The sequence below is a fragment of the Plasmodium coatneyi genome, chromosome 11 (genome assembly GCF_001680005.1).
Source record: "Plasmodium coatneyi strain Hackeri chromosome 11, complete sequence".
NCBI classification, from domain to species: Eukaryota; Apicomplexa; class Aconoidasida; order Haemosporida; family Plasmodiidae; genus Plasmodium; species Plasmodium coatneyi.
Window position 1 is genome coordinate 1261946 of NC_033566.1, and position 16445 is coordinate 1278390.

The 16445-nt window shown below is 39.6% G+C and overlaps 5 protein-coding genes across 5 annotated transcripts; 2 read left to right on the top strand and 3 right to left on the bottom strand.

Annotated features, from left to right (window-relative positions):
• Nucleotides 1-3926: 3926 nt before the first annotated feature.
• PCOAH_00034380 (Uncharacterized protein) lies at nt 3927-5679 on the top strand (the record flags this gene model as incomplete). Its single annotated transcript, XM_020060232.1, has 2 exons — nt 3927-4568; nt 4666-5679. 2 exons carry the CDS (start codon nt 3927-3929, stop codon nt 5677-5679), a joined length of 1656 nt encoding a protein of 551 aa, XP_019916022.1.
• Nucleotides 5680-6302: 623 nt separating this feature from the next.
• On the bottom strand, nt 6303-8090 carry PCOAH_00034390 (CPW-WPC domain containing protein; the record flags this gene model as incomplete). Its single annotated transcript, XM_020060233.1, has 9 exons — nt 6303-6347; nt 6495-6578; nt 6704-6779; nt 6872-6902; nt 7097-7224; nt 7406-7422; nt 7556-7611; nt 7732-7755; nt 7994-8090. 9 exons carry the CDS (start codon nt 8088-8090, stop codon nt 6303-6305), a joined length of 558 nt encoding a protein of 185 aa, XP_019915636.1.
• A 941-nt stretch (nt 8091-9031) lies between these two features.
• Nucleotides 9032-11142, top strand: PCOAH_00034400 (Uncharacterized protein; the record flags this gene model as incomplete). The annotated part of the gene is made up of 8 exons (XM_020060234.1): nt 9032-9091; nt 9425-9583; nt 9777-10061; nt 10138-10212; nt 10364-10497; nt 10694-10748; nt 10833-10969; nt 11100-11142. The coding sequence occupies 8 exons, from the start codon at nt 9032-9034 to the stop codon at nt 11140-11142; spliced, it is 948 nt and encodes a 315-aa protein (XP_019916055.1).
• A 117-nt stretch (nt 11143-11259) lies between these two features.
• PCOAH_00034410 (Uncharacterized protein) lies at nt 11260-12337 on the bottom strand (the record flags this gene model as incomplete). The annotated part of the gene is made up of 2 exons (XM_020060235.1): nt 11260-11314; nt 11541-12337. The coding sequence occupies 2 exons, from the start codon at nt 12335-12337 to the stop codon at nt 11260-11262; spliced, it is 852 nt and encodes a 283-aa protein (XP_019915909.1).
• A 2018-nt stretch (nt 12338-14355) lies between these two features.
• On the bottom strand, nt 14356-15837 carry PCOAH_00034420 (Phosphotransferase; the record flags this gene model as incomplete). The annotated part of the gene is made up of 1 exon (XM_020060236.1): nt 14356-15837. The coding sequence occupies one exon, from the start codon at nt 15835-15837 to the stop codon at nt 14356-14358; it is 1482 nt and encodes a 493-aa protein (XP_019915816.1).
• Nucleotides 15838-16445: the final 608 nt, after the last annotated feature.

Genomic DNA, 16445 nt, shown 5'->3' on the forward strand with positions numbered 1-16445 from the left:
CTTACGTATTTATGTACACTTCCTTCGGATACCCATTCGTACATGCATGTATCAGCATATAAAACTTCGCGTACAAATGCGAGCAAGCACATCAAAACAGAGAAATGATTGTGTTCATATTTTTACTTCAAAACTTTATGTGTAAAAGCGTCACGAGGTTCCTCACTTCGCTTTTTTAAAAATTTCTCCATTTTTACAAGTGAAATTCTATTTAACCAATGGAGATTTATGTACCTTAATTAACAAAACTAAATGGAGTGATACAGCATGATAAAAATTTTATGAGCAAAAGTAAAAGCGCATTTTGAAAAAAGAAAAAAAAACTTAGGTGTAGTAAATATTTGAGGGGAAAAAATGACACGAATAGGAAAGAAAAAAAAGTATTTTTTTTTTACCTTTTTACGTACATGAGTGTACAATATATATATATTTGGTACATTTATGCATGTGTACGTCCTGCCTGTGTTTTCTCACTCTTTTGCTTTTATAGGTTGGTTTACCCCTTTGTGTACATTTTCATTTTCCCCCTCTCATTTGTTCCTCGCAACTTCGTTTCAAATGCTTCGGGAGGCACTTCTCACGGGATTAAGCTGAACATATGTGTTACTATTATTGCTACTTTGTGCTGCCTTTATTGCTAGTTTGCTGTTATAATTGCCTTTTTTTTTTTTTAAATAGCATTCTACTACTTAACATACGAAGGCGCCGTTGTTTTACATCGCTTCACCAGCCCTACGTGAAGCAAGTTGACGCTTGAAACGCGTTAACTACGAATTTTGTGACTTACGCCCATTTATTGTTAAAACGGCCGAAATTGTAAGACTCACCTTTCTTCCACGTCATGCAAAAATTCAAACGTCAAAAGGGACGCACTGTAGGCACACGGACATTTTTTAACGTACACTATACTGCATAATTATCGATCAAAAGAATTTTTTTATTTTTTTTTATTTTTTGTGTGCGTATACTTGAAAAAATATCCTCTACAAAAAATTTTATTATTTCTGTTATTTTTTTGGCGCCAAAATTTAATGTGCATTTGATGTAAAGAAATTGCACTTTTATATTGTCCCTTTGTCTTACGAATTCCTGAAAGTATGTGGTCGTAACCGAATTGCCCAAAGCAGTCTCTGCTTCAGCGGCGAAGAGACACCTAGATATAGGGAGAGAAATTAAGAAGCGCGGCCCGTCTAGCAAGCTTGACGATATGGGGGCGTATATATGTATCTACATCATCTAAAGTTTCGCTCGGAGTTTGTGTGGTTTTATGCGCAATTTGCTCTGCGTTTTCTATTCGTATGTACATATTAGCACATTTGCTCCTTTGTACATTGTGTTCATTTCCATAGGGCGTCATTTTCTGAGGGTGTAAAATTTTAAAGGATAATGCGAAAAGGAATTTCACCCCTCAGCCAAGACCACCTTTCATTTATTTTTTTACAAGTAGTGGTAAAAAAGGAGTAACAAATATAAAGTGCACCTCTTAATTGTAAAAAAGGGAAATGACCAAATGGTAAAGACAGGACAATGCACACAGGTGTACGCGGCAATTCGTTCATAAAAGTTTCGAACGGAAGGAAAAAAAAAAAAAAGACTAAAAAATGGTATAAAAAAATTAAATTAAAAATGGTAAAACATGCGTAAAATGTGGATGCAAAAGTGCATTCCTACACATTTGAATGTAGATAAGACGTGACATAACGTCAATAGCTGCCGCCGCTACCGCAGGGGCAAGGAAATTGGAACGCTTAGCCTCCTCTTCTTTCTGCGCCTCCCCCATTCGTCAGTTTAATTCTTGCGTTTCGTAATACCAGTCTGCCCTACAACATGGGCACGTAAATTTATTTTGCCGCATCCACTTTTCCATGCAGTGGAGGTGAAAATGATGGCCGCATTTTCCAAACGCAGGGGGGCAGCTATTTCCTGGCCTAATACAGTTGGTACAAGTATTTTCCAAGGCATTATTGCAAATTGCACACACACTGTCTACAGACGACCCAATCCATTTCCACTTGGCAACTGCGTGAATTTTTTTCACGGTCACTTTCGGCATTTTGGGGGGCTATTTCTGGGTTGTTCCACGTCTGTGCGCGCGTAAAAGTGGAGGGGTGTACATGTATAGGTAACACATGCACATGTGCGTATTGGCATTTGTGTACATTATTTATTTGTTCGTTTGTTCCTTTGTTTGATTATTCTTTGGTACGCATAGCGCGCACACGCTATGGTACATACGCGCCAACTCCTCTGGACTTAAAAAATAGGGAATCCACTTTTTTGTTTCCTTAAAATTCCCATTCAAAATGTGTTAAAAAAGAGGGAACATTTTTTAAGAAGAAGGAATAGCATTTCATACGTTTGACATTCCTCTGAAATTGCAAACTTTTCTGGTGAGCTGTTCATTTTTATTTTTCGCTAGATTTTTTTTTTTTTTTTTTACAAAATGGTGCTATCTCAAGGTGTGCATTTTATTTTTACAATAAATATGTGCCACTTTATGAGCCATTTTATTTTTCTTCTTTATAGTGGAGCTCCAATTTTATGCAACTTTGGATTATTATTAGATGGACAGACACTTGCGAATTCATCCCCACTTTGAGGTACATGTGCCCTTCAAGCGGTATATGTAATGGTTACTCAAAAATAGAGAGTGGTGCAATTTACACACATGTCCTTTTCTTGACATATGGGTCAGACTTGCAAATGCCACACTGATCGATACACATTTTCTTTTTAGAAAGGGAAAATTGGCTACGTCAATTTTTTTCTCGACCCATTAGTGACAGAAAACCATTTTTGCAATTTTCTCCAAAAATAAAACGCAATGAAATAAAGTCTGCGTGAAAGAAATGTTCAGCGTTTACGCAAATGCAACTCAAAAGGAGCAGAAAGAAGTTATGTCTTCTTTGCTTATGACATATAGGGGAGTTGTTCTGTGTAGAGAAAAATCTACACTTAGTTCGTATTCCCTGGAGAGTTCACTAATCTGTTAGACTAAGCCTCGCGTTTGAGGAGCCCATCAGTAAATGCTCCCCCTACCACTTGAAGGTGCATAGAATAGTAAAATATTACGCTTAAAAAAAAACACGTGTGCACAGCTTAAAAGTGAAAACAACAAAATGGCGACAAGTACCTGCACCTTTATTTTACCATGCCAGCTGCGCTAGTTATCGAATAGCTGTTTATGTAAAACGGAACAAATTTACAAGATGTATATGTCTTCTTGTGAACCCCATTCATTTGGCACATTTTCCCCATTTGGAAGCAGCATCCGGTTAGGGACGTTCTCCCGCATGTCATACGATATCGTTTTTTTTGTACCTCCATGGGAGGGAGGTGGCATACATCTACAGATGTGCACATGTTCGCATAAGCTAACAAACGTTGGTGCCTAAGCAGGTACATTTAAATAGGCTCACAAATGCGTGGCGGTTTCCATTTACACGCTCACCAAAATGTAGAGGCCTTTCTCCGCTTGGCCCTACTGCGACGGTTCGGCCGCTCTGTTCCATATGAATTATTTGCCGGTTGCGGAAGGAAGCACCGTAAAAAAAAAAAAGGAGCATGAAAAATATCCGCAAACGGAGCACAAAATTTTGCCGCAAAAAGAAGCACACAAAATTACAACGAAAACAACCCGTATGATGTAGCCATGAAGGAGCGCGCGGAAGGGGCACTCATCGCTGCAGTTTTAACGTCGAAATGATTTGTTGCAATTTTCGACTGCCAAGCTTTGCGGAGTGGAAAAAGAAAAATATTATCGACAGTTAGTAGCAGCTCACCGGCAGTTCATCGACCGTTTAGCAAAAATAGCGCGCTCTGCTCGGCACTACACATATACACATACCCATTTGCGCTCCATATGGAGGCACCTGTATAGCGGTTTGTAAAGGAACACGCCGTCGCTCTGGCGCGCGAATTCTGCAATGGTAAACGCCGTTGTAGTTGTGTTGTCCCTGGTTTTCCTTTGCGTACAGCATTTCCAGGCCAAGTCCACAAAAAAATATGAATACATCAACCTGCTGTCCAGTAAAGACTACACGGACAAAATAAGAGAACTGAAGAAATACAGCATACAAGATAAAAATGCGCCAGTTAAGAATAAATATGTTTTCTCGTGCTATGGAAGTTCAGGGTACCATAAGAGGAAAATTTTGGAAAACTTATTCAACATATCAGCTGAAAGGAACAATTTAATCAACTTGGGATTTAAGCAAAAAATTGACGTGTGGTTTGGGAAGGACCAAAATAACAACTTGAACGTGGTGCTCGATGTGGACTTGCTACAGAACAAGGAATTCTACGAGGACAGTGTGACCACCATATATGACTTTAGAAAATTAATCAACTTCATTGTTGAATCGACCAACAGTGTCATTGTGCCATTGGCCAGTGAGGACATACAATACAGCCACGTTCAGAACAATGGGAAGGAGGAAAATGCAACGGAAAGGCAAACCCATTCTGCAAAGAAGGAACAACAGGAACAGAAAAAAAAAACGGGTACCTTTGTTTTACCAAAAAAGGTGGAAATATTTTTAAACCAACTGAATGAGAAGGGGAAAGATGTACATGTCTATTTTGTGTTAATAAATGGCGAATCCAGTTGGGGAAAAAAAAAAAAAAATCTTCGACAAAGATATACTGTGTGAAAATTTCACGAAGGAATTAAAAGAAAGATATCCCAATTTGAAGAACATTCACTTAATGAAGCAAAACAAAGTAGCCATTTCCCTTTTGCAAAAAAACAACATAAATAAGTACACCTTTTTCGTGAATAAGCTAACAAATCTGATAAAAGAGATGAACAATTTTGAAAATTTTTGCCCCTTCAACGAGAAATGTGTGTACAATATTTACGTAATTGAAGAGTCATACAACAAGACGCTAAACCATTTTGATGAAATAATTGAAGAGTACGAAAAGGAAATAACTCAGGGGAAGGTCATTCCAAATTATGGTCAGCTTTCTTCCGACTTGATAAAAAATTTGCTGCTCTTTTTTCACATGTTAACTTTTGAACAAACGGGCACAAAATTTAAAGACACAATTTTGGAAAAATTGCAGCAGCGGTTTTTGTCACTGATACGTAAACAAATAGTTAAGCAGATCGTTCTCATTGAAAAGAAAATTATTAACAAGGGGAAAAATGCCATTTTAAATGAACATGCTAAGAGGGACAAGGATTTACTCGGCACAAAAGACGATAAAATTGCTGAATTAAAAAAATCACTAGTTAACACTTTTAAGGAAGAAGTTAACAAGCTAATTCCAGCCGGATATTTTAATCAAGAAAATGATATTTTTAGCAACTCCATGATTACACAATTTGAAGAACAGTTTGGTGAAAAAATTGAACAGGCACTACATAATTATTTCCAACTGAATCAGAGCCCTTTAAAGAAATTATTTGAGAAAAAAAAAATGGCACAAGAGGGACTGACCAAAAAGAACAAGTGGTTTAACCCGTCCCTTAATTTTAACCTAACCCTAACTTCCCTCGTTAGGAAAAGTGGATACGGAAATTTGCAGAGCTACTTTATTTACGACTTGGGCATGCTCACCTTCGTCTTTGGGTTGCTCAATGATAGGGACACCCCCGAGGTGCAGCAGCAGGGCGATAAGGTGCCCTTCTTCAAGTTCCAGCCAAAGGTCAACCTCAAGCTGAATTTTAGCTAACCGGCGCATGTGTCTGTTCCGCGGAAAATGCAGATTTTTCTCGCCAAAGGAGTAGTGACCTTTTTTTTTTTTTTTTATCATTTTTTTGTGTTTTTTCCAACTTTTTCCCCTACGGAAGTTTTCGTGTCTCATCCCTTGGATTACTTTTCCCAACTTTGGATGTGTAAACTTTTGTTTGGCCATGCTTGGGAGAATGGGGGGATGCCCTCCATTTGTGAGCAGCTACATTTGCGCATGATCATTTTTGCCATCTGGTGGAAGGACTTTCTCCCAACAGGGCAACCGCGAATGGGTCACATAAGCTTAACAACTTTTGTTTTAACCAACCAATTGATACCGCGTCCGTGACGCAACGCAGAAGGAAAATTTCTGCGCTGATTTTCCCCCCGTAGGTGTAAAAAAAAAAAAAACAAATTGAAGTTGTCACAAAGTGTGTCCGTTAAAAGGTTAAGTGGGGTGGGTAACTTCCTTCCCCTTTTAAATCAATGACATGGTATACACATAAACAATTAGCTGCCTTGTCAGCTCAGCTCGTTCGTTCTCTTCTTCCCTTTGGATGAGATTACCCCTCGCGAACTTACGCGCGTTGGAGCTGCCTCTACATGTGTGTCCTTCCTCCCGCTTTACAAATATTTCGGTTTTATTATTAACCCACTGTTTGAACTTATCTGCAAAAAAAAAAAAAAAAAAAAAAAAAAAAAAGAAGACATAATGCAGTGACATTCATATGTTGTGATGAGCGGACCAATTAGTCTAGAAAGCAAAACAACAAGTGGAACACCATTGGGTTCTGCATAATTAAATAGAAGGTTAACCGATCCCCTTAGGAGGTCCTTCTTGTGCGCTCTTTTCATGCCTTCATCTTTTAGCTTTGGCCATAAGACGCAGCAGTTCATCTCCTGGGGTGTGCGGTGAGAAACAATTTCAACCAGTTAGTAAGTGCGCAGGTAACATTTTTCAGACGGCACAAAAATGGGAGAAAAAACCATCTCAAAATTTCCCCCCCATACAGATATAGCCTTACAAATTCTTTTTTCTCCTCTGTAGAATAATCCTGGAAATATTTTAGCGATTCACAGTGACCATCGTAATCTATGCCCCTGCGATGAAGTAGCGGCGCCGAGTGGTGCATGTGTGTGTATATCCCTACGTGGGGGTACACATGTGTATGTTTAAACTCCCCTCCACTTACCAGCACTGATTGCTGGAGTTCTCTACCCAGTCTGAGAAGGAACAAAAGAGGGGGAGGCATAATAGGGGCGGAAAAAAAAAAAAAAAAAAAATGTACAAATTGTGACAGGCTAACCGGGAGAACGTAAAAACACTTATAACTTTGCCCACTTTTGTGTTGAAGCCAAATCGTTGGAGCAGCCGTAAAGAATGACAAAACGGCTAGCTGCCCTTTTGCCCTTCTCACCTTCAGGACATAAGTACGAATAGTCCCTCTCATATGCTGGTTCCTGACAGACGTGCGGTTTGTGCTTGTCTAAGTTTTCTTCCTCTATGATGTCTTTGTTTAACTTATCGATGACCTCTTTATCTACTCTGGTGTGTTTTTATAGGGGGGGGCGAAGTGTTGTAAGGAGGTGGCAAAAAGGCGTCCAGGTATGCACTCGTGCGCAAGGACAGACACTCGATCCGATGCTCCTCCCATAAAGAGAACGTTCATTTTTTGCGGCTCTTCGCGCAGACACGGGGAATGGGGTTACATTGTATTAACTTCTACCTGTGAATTTTGGCTGACTAAAAATAAAAACGTTTTTTTTGTTAAGGAATTAGAAAAGGAAAGGGAGGATACACACATTTGTAATTTCTAAGCCTGTGTAGTGACACTATAAAGTATCCGTTCGGGAAAAAGAAAAAATTCGTGGCATACTATGTCCTCGGGGGTTGGAAGCTGTTCGGCCTTAATCCTAAGTTCCTGCGACATATCTTTTGGAAGAAAAGTAAAATGATCAAAATGGGATGGATCACCTTATTGACCTTTTGGTGAATATTACCTGACAGGGCATAAACGGCCAGCTAACTGGAGCAGTCAAGATAATAACACACCTTTTATGATGCCCATTTGGTTCACTAAAAAAAAAAAAAAAAAAAAAAAAAAAAACACTGAATTATTCTGCTCATGTTAAGCGCGCATCAGTTGGTCTGCAGTCAAGCGGCTTGCACGGGGGAGGCGACAGTTGATCTTTTTTTAAAATGAAATAACTCCTTAAATATCATTTAATTTCCGCCATTTGGTCCTATTGCATTTTGGTCTGTCGCTACGCCGTGGTAAACCTCCCCACGTTGCCGCTTTCGAGACTTCTTTTACCCGCCTTTCTTTTCTTCGTCCACGGCAGCATGCAATCCGAAAAATTAAAAAAGGAAAAGACAAACAAGGATAAAAAGAGCAAACAGGGCTGCCTCATTTTGCTAAAAAATTTGAAAAATTGGCTGTTAGTTTGGAAAGACAAATGGGCTAAAACCAAGTGGATGGGAGTGAAATGAGTCAAATTTAACAGCGGGACCGAACAAAACAGTGAGCATTTGTATGCACGTCCTTACACATTCGTATGTGCCTATTCCCAGAGAAAATACCCTAAACAACACAGACGAGGCAGTTTTACGCGTATGAATTCTTATCCATCGTGAAGTATAAAATATTTTATTATTTTTTTTTTTTTTTCCCCATTGGTAACAATTCCCGCAAGCTCATTTGCACACCGGTGTACATACAAAATGGGGGCGGTCCAAAAGAGGCACAGTTACAATCAGGGGTTGTAAAAAAAAAAAAAAGGATAGTAGACCCCCATAAATTAAGCGAAACGAAAGCGGCTTACCGATCAACCATTTTCTTCAACTCTGCGAAAAAATACTGGATCGGCAGATGGAACTATTTTTCATTTTTCCACCTCCAATTGTGCGAACATATGTGAACAAACAAAGACGCGTAGGTATGGGGAAGTAGCGGACAGATGTGCTTTTCGTCCCTTCGCTGACAAACTTGTTTTGAAAAAACCTTCTCAAAAAAAAAAAAAATCGACTTTGTAGATTCAGGCAATTACAGTTTGGAGGCAAAACGGGAACTGCTTTTCCTTTTCAGTTTTTTTTCTCCCATTTGGATGGCTAAAAAAAATATAAAAAAAAAAATTCAACTCAAAATGTAATTCACAATTCCCCTTCAAATTAAGCAAGTTCCTCCAACTTTGGAGAAATTTTAATTTTTCCCATCACATAAATGAACCCAAATGGAAAAAAAAAAAAAAAAAGGAATACACCTTTTTGTTACTACAGTATGACAGTATTGTGCACAGCTTAAATTGCTTAACTTCTCCTGTTTGGTTCAAATGTCCGCGCTTAGAAAGCAACCATGAGGAAGAGGAGATACTTCACAAGTGAACCCCCCCCGGACGATTTAAATTATCTGAATGTAAGTTAGGAGAAAACCGCAGCGAAGCGAAGAGGGCTCACGTGGCTGGAGTTGCACATATAGGAACTGTTCACGGTATTATGGCAGCATAGAAGTGCACACACCTACGGAGGGATTACCCCTTCGTGAAACTCCCCCATTTGTGAGGCCCCGAATGGTTTTTCCCCTGTCCCTTCCAGCAGTACGATTAAGCAAAGTGTCATATTAGGCTATTTTGTACATCTTACAACGAGCAAGTAAAAAACTGGCGGTATAATGCAATAATATAGAGAGGACCCCTTTCCATTTCTTTTTTAATAACCCATTGTGATATATCCTCCACTCCACTTCCAGACCAAAGACACGTCAAACAAAAATGACAACGACTGTTTGGACCCAAATGAGCAGGACATATTCGCTTCGTACCTTCCAAGGGTCAATCAGAACATCTATTTTCCGAAAAGTTTGCGTGAACACATGATTGTGGAGTATACGGCTATGTTTGCAAATTCGGTAAGGTGTATTCTTCCATGTGGGTGCATTTATTGGCAAATGTAGGATACTCGCCTGTACGACACAGCTTTCCAAGAACCTGTTCATACAGGAATGCACACCTGATGGTCATCCATTTTATGCCCGTTTTCCCGCGCACACACCACCAAAAACAACAACTACAAGAACAACAAATTCCCCCTTTCCTTTGCAGGAAGGCGACATCGCGGAGTTCTACCTCAAACTGAACAATGACGTCCTGATCAAGTTCCCTTTTTTACATGTAGACCATCCGCTGCACAGATACTACGAACTCGTTAAGGAGAATACCAACAGGAGGCTAATTGACGACCACCCAAATTCCATTCCCATGGCCTTACGTGGTTTATTTACACATATGCGCCAACTTGAAAAAGATAAAGTCACTAGCAATGAGGTCAAAGACAACATGCTAAGGGAAAAACAAAAAATTAGTATAAAGGATGCAAATGACATGAAAGTTAAACTTTCCGAAAGGGAGAAACGAAAAAAAAAAACAAACAGAAGATCAGTCCTACTCCTCACTTTTTATGAAGTACATGGAATCGGATGACGAGACGGAAGAAAAAAACATCGTGCAGGAAAAACCGATTGGGGATGAAGACCTACTCGTAATACACATACGCATTTGCAAAAAAAAAAAAAAAAAAGAAGAAGCTACCATCAGGAATGTACTGACGTTTTTGAATTTCCCTTTCTGGTGCAAGATCGCAACCGCTTCTCATCTCCTGCACGTACGTTTTTACCCTCCTTCCTTTTCAGCAAATGGACAATCTGATTAACCAAATTCTTCACTCCAAGAAGGAACTGCCCATCTACTTCGCCCGACTTCTCATGCGCTGTATAGAAAAACTAAAGTACCTGCAATACGGTTCCAAGGAATATGCCTACTTCTCGTAAGACGCCTCGCGGTGCACACGTTGCGTTTTGCTTTCGACCAGCGCCATCACCTTGTTGAACAGAATAGGGTGTTGTCAACTTTGCATTGGTTAATATTTTTGTGGTGAAACATGCGTATATTGCTTTACCCCTTGCTCATATATGAACATGATAACCTTCCATCGTGCTAATGTATCTTCCTTTCACCCTCAGGGAACGAATAATGCCTGGAGAGGGCTCCCCTAATGGCGCATTCCCAAACGTTACGGTACTTTTCGTGGACCCGTTTTGCACTTAAAAAAAAAAATTACTTCAAAACGGCTAAAATAAATATTTCCTGCTCCTCCACCAGTCTGCAGATTTTCAAAGTCTTGTATTCCTCCTGGATGAGATGAATCTCGCCCGAGAGAATGCTCCTGAGGGAAATGCCAAAGAAGAATCTGTGGTTGAGGAAAAGGACAATATCAAGACCATACAGGAATGTAGAAGGTACAAACGGGAAAAGATTAAATAAATAATAAACACTGCGAATCGTTTGAAATTTGCATTGTGTGCGTGTAATCTAACCATGTCTTCTATGATTCGCAACCTGACGCCCCCTCTTTTCACCCCTCCGTAGAGAGCGTGCTAAAATGATACTCCAGGAATTTAAAAAGGAGTAGTCCCTTTTCTTCTCTGGATTGATCTACCCTACCCAACTTGAATGAACACGTATAAGATGGCATATCTTATATTTCTTTTTTTTGTTGTCCTCCACTTCGTTCTTGCTGCTCACAGATTTAAAAGAACGAGCCAAACTCCTTTTTTTGTAATTCTTCCCTTGCGATTCTTCGCCTGTAGAAGGGGGAGAAAGCGTGCGTGGTGGTAAATTTTCAAGGCGGGAGAAATTTGGCGCCGTTAGGGGGGCTAATTCAAAGGGTAGCAAACGATTGCAAGCGGTTGCAAACGTGTCCACCCCGCACGCTCACTCCTCGACAAAGTCATGCCGGACGGGCGAACCCCGAAGCAATAAACCCAACTGGCGCAGGGGCGCACAGGGTGGCCCTCTCCAAACAAGTACCTGTACAGGTAGGGAATTTTTATTTTTTTCTTCAAAAATTGCACGTTCATCCATTTGGGGTGCCTTCTAACCTTCAAGCGCAAGTTACTTTTGGTATACAAAATCTCTGCCAGGGGCAATTCTCTAATCAAGGTTGCGTTATCATCGACATAGGGGAATATATTTTCACTCTGAGCGGTTTTTATCTTTTGCACGGTTTTCCATACATTTTCTTCGCGCACTATGTCATACAACTTTTGTATTCTCTGCCGTTTCTGGTTATTACTTAGGTTAACTTCAATTTGGGGGTAAATGGAGTTGTTAAATTCGTTGGCTAGCTTGCTCAAATAGGTGTTCTTTCCATACACCCCACTGCTTTGGTGATTACTGGAGGAAGCACTACCAACGGGAAGGTCATTTCTGCTACTCCTTCTGCGCTCATTCTGGACTTCTTCCAGTCCAATGCCACTGAAGGGTCTATTTTCACTATTCTCCAGCATGTTCAAAATGTAATTTTTAATGTTAGGGTTGTGTGCACATATACTTGGCCACAAATACCTGGCTTCATTTATTGTGTAAAAATAATTCCATTGCTTTTTTTCAGCTGGCCAAGCTCTGTTTACGTCCATATCAAACGACTTGGAGCTGCCATCTGGTAAATAGCTCTTGTTCCTATTTTCATATCGATATCCCCATCTTGGCGTTAATATATCTTCTCTTCTATTGTGATATAATCCCCTCTTTCTGATTCGCTCATTCATGCCCCATTTCATTCCACTGACGGGGAATAGACCTCCCTTGTGACCCCCTCGAGGCATTTATCGCAAGGGGAATTTGAATAACGTGCAAGAGAGGAAAATTAGAAAAAACATTCAAATGGGGATTACACACAGGGAACGGGGGCTCTTCGCCTTTTCTTCCCTATGTTGTTAAAATGTTTTGCGCATTTTTTTTCGCATCACTTTATTTTCCGTGGTGTTTAAATGGGTTTCCGGTGGTTATATCTCCAATCACATTATGCCGCTCTATTTTAACTTTTCACTGTTGCGGTTTGCAAAGAAGGGAAGCCCCTATTTTGTTGGTTCAGTTGCACGGGAGGGACCTTCAGACGCACAATTTTTGTTGCGTTTTAAAAATGTCAACGGGTAATGTGTATCGGGGGGGATACACCAATGACTACTTAAAAGTAAAATGGCGATCTTAAAAATTGGCCCTTTTGGTGAATCCAAGTGATGCGGACGCAACGCAAAAAAAAAAATTAAAATAAAATAAAGGACACTTATTAATTTTCACAGCGAACATGTTTTTCACCATTTTTACAAAGTGCAACATGTGAATGGGCATTCTCTGACGTGTGCACCACAGTTGTAGGCTCGCTATGCAAAAGGGAATACTTCGCAAATGTGTTAAAATGGCTCATGAATTGGATGTGACCCTAGCGAGATAAGCTTATAAGACCGTTCGTATGAGAAAGGTTACACGTACTGGAGGCTAGATAGCCGCTTTTTCTTTTCCATCTTTCTGTGTAACAATTGTAACTCTTGGTGAAAAAAAAAAAATAATATTTTGAACTTCTTTGCACTTTTGCATGACCCGTTCATAATTTTATCATTATTTTTTTTTTCTCTTTTTTTGGCTAGCCAAGTGGCGTTGCCTATAATGTACCTTTAGTGTTCCATATGACACACTTTAAGAAGGTAATTTTTTTTTCTTAGAAAAAGTGAGTCCTGTGGTTCATACCTGCATGTGTGTACGCTTGTATGTGTATAACTTCTTAGTAATAGAAAGTGTATTCATTTAAAATATGAAACATTCGGGGTTCATATTGCATGGGCATACATACAAATGTAGAAAATAACCTTTTTTTCTTCTTAATATTGCTATCTTTAATTATGTGAACTGAAAGGATACAATTTGTAGTCCGCATACACATTTATAAATATGCTCACGTAATATGTATACGGCTCGTTAATTATCGCAAACATGCTAACACGAAGGGAAAAACTAAGATGGGGCAACGAAATAAAATGAATTAAAAAAAAAAAAAAAAAAAATTAAGGGAAAGGGAAAAATTTTCAAGAATGGTGTGGAATGAACTAATTATAGCATCATAAAGTGGTGAGTGTAACGCAATGCAAAGTAGTATAAAATGTAACCATAACATATGCAACACGTAAATGTTCAAGTGTCTTCGGGGGAAATTTTTGAAAATGTGTAAAATGTGTACCAATTAAATAACTCATATACTTATTTTAAAAAAAATAAATAAATGGTACAAATGTCGTAAACTACCCCCAACGGTGTGTGCAAAAAAAAAAAAAAAAAAAAAAAAAAATACAACATATGCATAAGCGCAATGGAAAATGGACATACGTGTATTTACTACACGACATCATAGCAGTGCGTCACTGTGGGGTGACATATGGCCTACTGGCGCAAAAAAGTAAGGGAGGCATAGAAGGCATAAAAGGAATGCATGGCATAAATATAAATTCGCATACGCTCAAGGTGCAAGCTGACACACGTTCACGGGATATTCGCCTGACGATTCTCTTGCTTGTGCCTTGTTCCCCGGGGGGAAATTCGTGGAGCGGCTTGAAATGTCAAAACGTGTGAAAAATGTGGAAGGATTGCGTGGTAAGTAATAAGCAGCGTGGTCGCAAAAAAGTTGCTGGTCGAGCACCTGCCTGCTAATCGGTGCGCCCGATGCCAGTGTTGATCTAGCGTAGCAACATAACGTGGTCTTGTTGTAATGCCTCGCTAAGGAGCCCTCCTGGGGATGCTTCATTACTAGGAAGAAAAGTACACTCTGGGATTACACATACGGATGTATCCCTCAGGGCAAGCGCTTAATGCTGCTGGACTGCGAAACGACAGCGGCCGTAATTGCTGCGCCTTTTCCCGATCCATCATCAGCCGGAATAATGATTAAATTTTCCGCCTTGTCAGCCAGGATAACCTTCAAATGCTCCTGTAACCTTTTGCAGTACCATGCATTTTTGACAAAGAGAGAGCCATCTACACCACAAGAAAATTTCGAATGTTCGATGATTTTAATTCTTTTGGCTATAGCAGCTATTGCAGCAGCAGCTAGAGCAGCAGATCGATTATAAACAGATTCGCAAATTTTACGTAAGGCATATATCTGTTCATCGGTGAAATCCATGTCCCATGCAGCCTTGGCTACTTTTCTGCTTTCCTCAAAATTTGGGGAAGTATCATTTAGTACGACACTACCTGACTCAGAGTTGAAGCTGTCGCTTTTCCACATTTTCTCAGATGATGCACTTTGTAAAACATTAACCATAAACCTCCTGACAATTTCTCCTAAGTAGGCCCCCGAAATCATTTTCTCAAAAAGCTGCCTACTCCTATTGGCTGAGTACCAATCCATGACGAGGTCGATAGGGGTTAAGGGCAAATCCTTATCAAAATTTCCTAATTCTATGTTAATAATTTTTCCAGCGTATTTGTACTTTTTCCACTCAGGTTCGTAATAGCATCCATTGGATCCGGTTCCTAAAATTATCCCAATGTAGCATGGGGGAGTTGTTTTTCCTTTTTGATAAGCACAAGACATAAGTGTGCCAACGGCATCATTAACTACGCAACAGACCTTTGCTGGTACTTCTGATCTTACAAAAGCGTCATTCATTAGCTTGCACACATCACGACCTTCCACAGGATCATTGGTAGCTCTGCCTGTTTCGAAGCCCTTTGTCCAATCGATCAGGATGGAACAATTAATGGATGGAGAGGTACATGGAAATGAAAATGTGAAACCTACATTCTTTCCTTCACGGGTATCTAAATCTTTGAACTCCCCCATAATGTATTTGATCCTCTCGGCGAAGTGATCAAATAGTTGCGAAGCAGTTGCATGTTTGTCTAATAAACCCTTTTCATGTGAAAATGTTCCTGTAAATTTTAAACTGTACGTTTCTTGGTCTCTTTTTATTTTGCCATTTCCATCTAGGGATGCCCTTACAGCTCTAAAATTTGTTCCTCCAAAGTCGATTGCATAGTAGGTTCCTTTTTCCTGACCGGTAGGAATGTCCTTAATGCAGGAGTCCAGCATTTTAAAGGAGCACTCGTGGGGGATCCATAAATTTGGATGTCTACGATGGGCTTCTAATCCCTTCTTTAATTCGTACACGAAATTATCCACAAATTCTTCCAATGTGGAATAGGTAATTCGCAACTGGTTGACATGTTTATTTATCCTGACTTGTAATTCATCGTTAATTGGGATGTCACATTTGATAGTGTCTAATTTGTAGTACACGGTCTCGTCCTTTTCTAAGTTGTAGTAACTCATTTTGGCAGTTCAGTGTGTGGGGCGGCGCGCAGGGAGGGAGGTTACACGGTAGGATAACGGCGTGTGTAAATACGCGTAGTGGACACACAGGAATGTGTGTATACAGGGAATAATATACGTGAACGTATATATTTATATGTGGGGGCGACCTTCAAACGTGGAGGTACTCACCGGGGGTGGGATAAACTGACAGCTATATTATGTGGTGCGTTTTCACAATGCCAGCGTCAAATTGGGAGGGCTTATACACAATTGACGCAAAAAAAAAAAAAATAAATAAATGCAAAGAAATGAAAAATACGCATCACTCAAAAGTGCAAAGGGGTGATCGTCGTGCAGAGTTATATCATCGTGTTGGCATTCCGCGTGTAGAGATGGAAGCAGTCACATTTATAATCGTCGCATATTTGCTCTTCATTTGAAAATTATATAAACGTATGATCCATGCATGTCACATATATTCCAACGTTTTTTTTTTTTTTTTTTTTTTTTTTTTTCAGCTCAATAGAGGTACGATAACGATTTGCCTGCTCTATATAATCATAAAAAAAAAAAAATGAACAAATCACGATTTTTCGTCACACAATTTTTTCAACCATATAAACGTG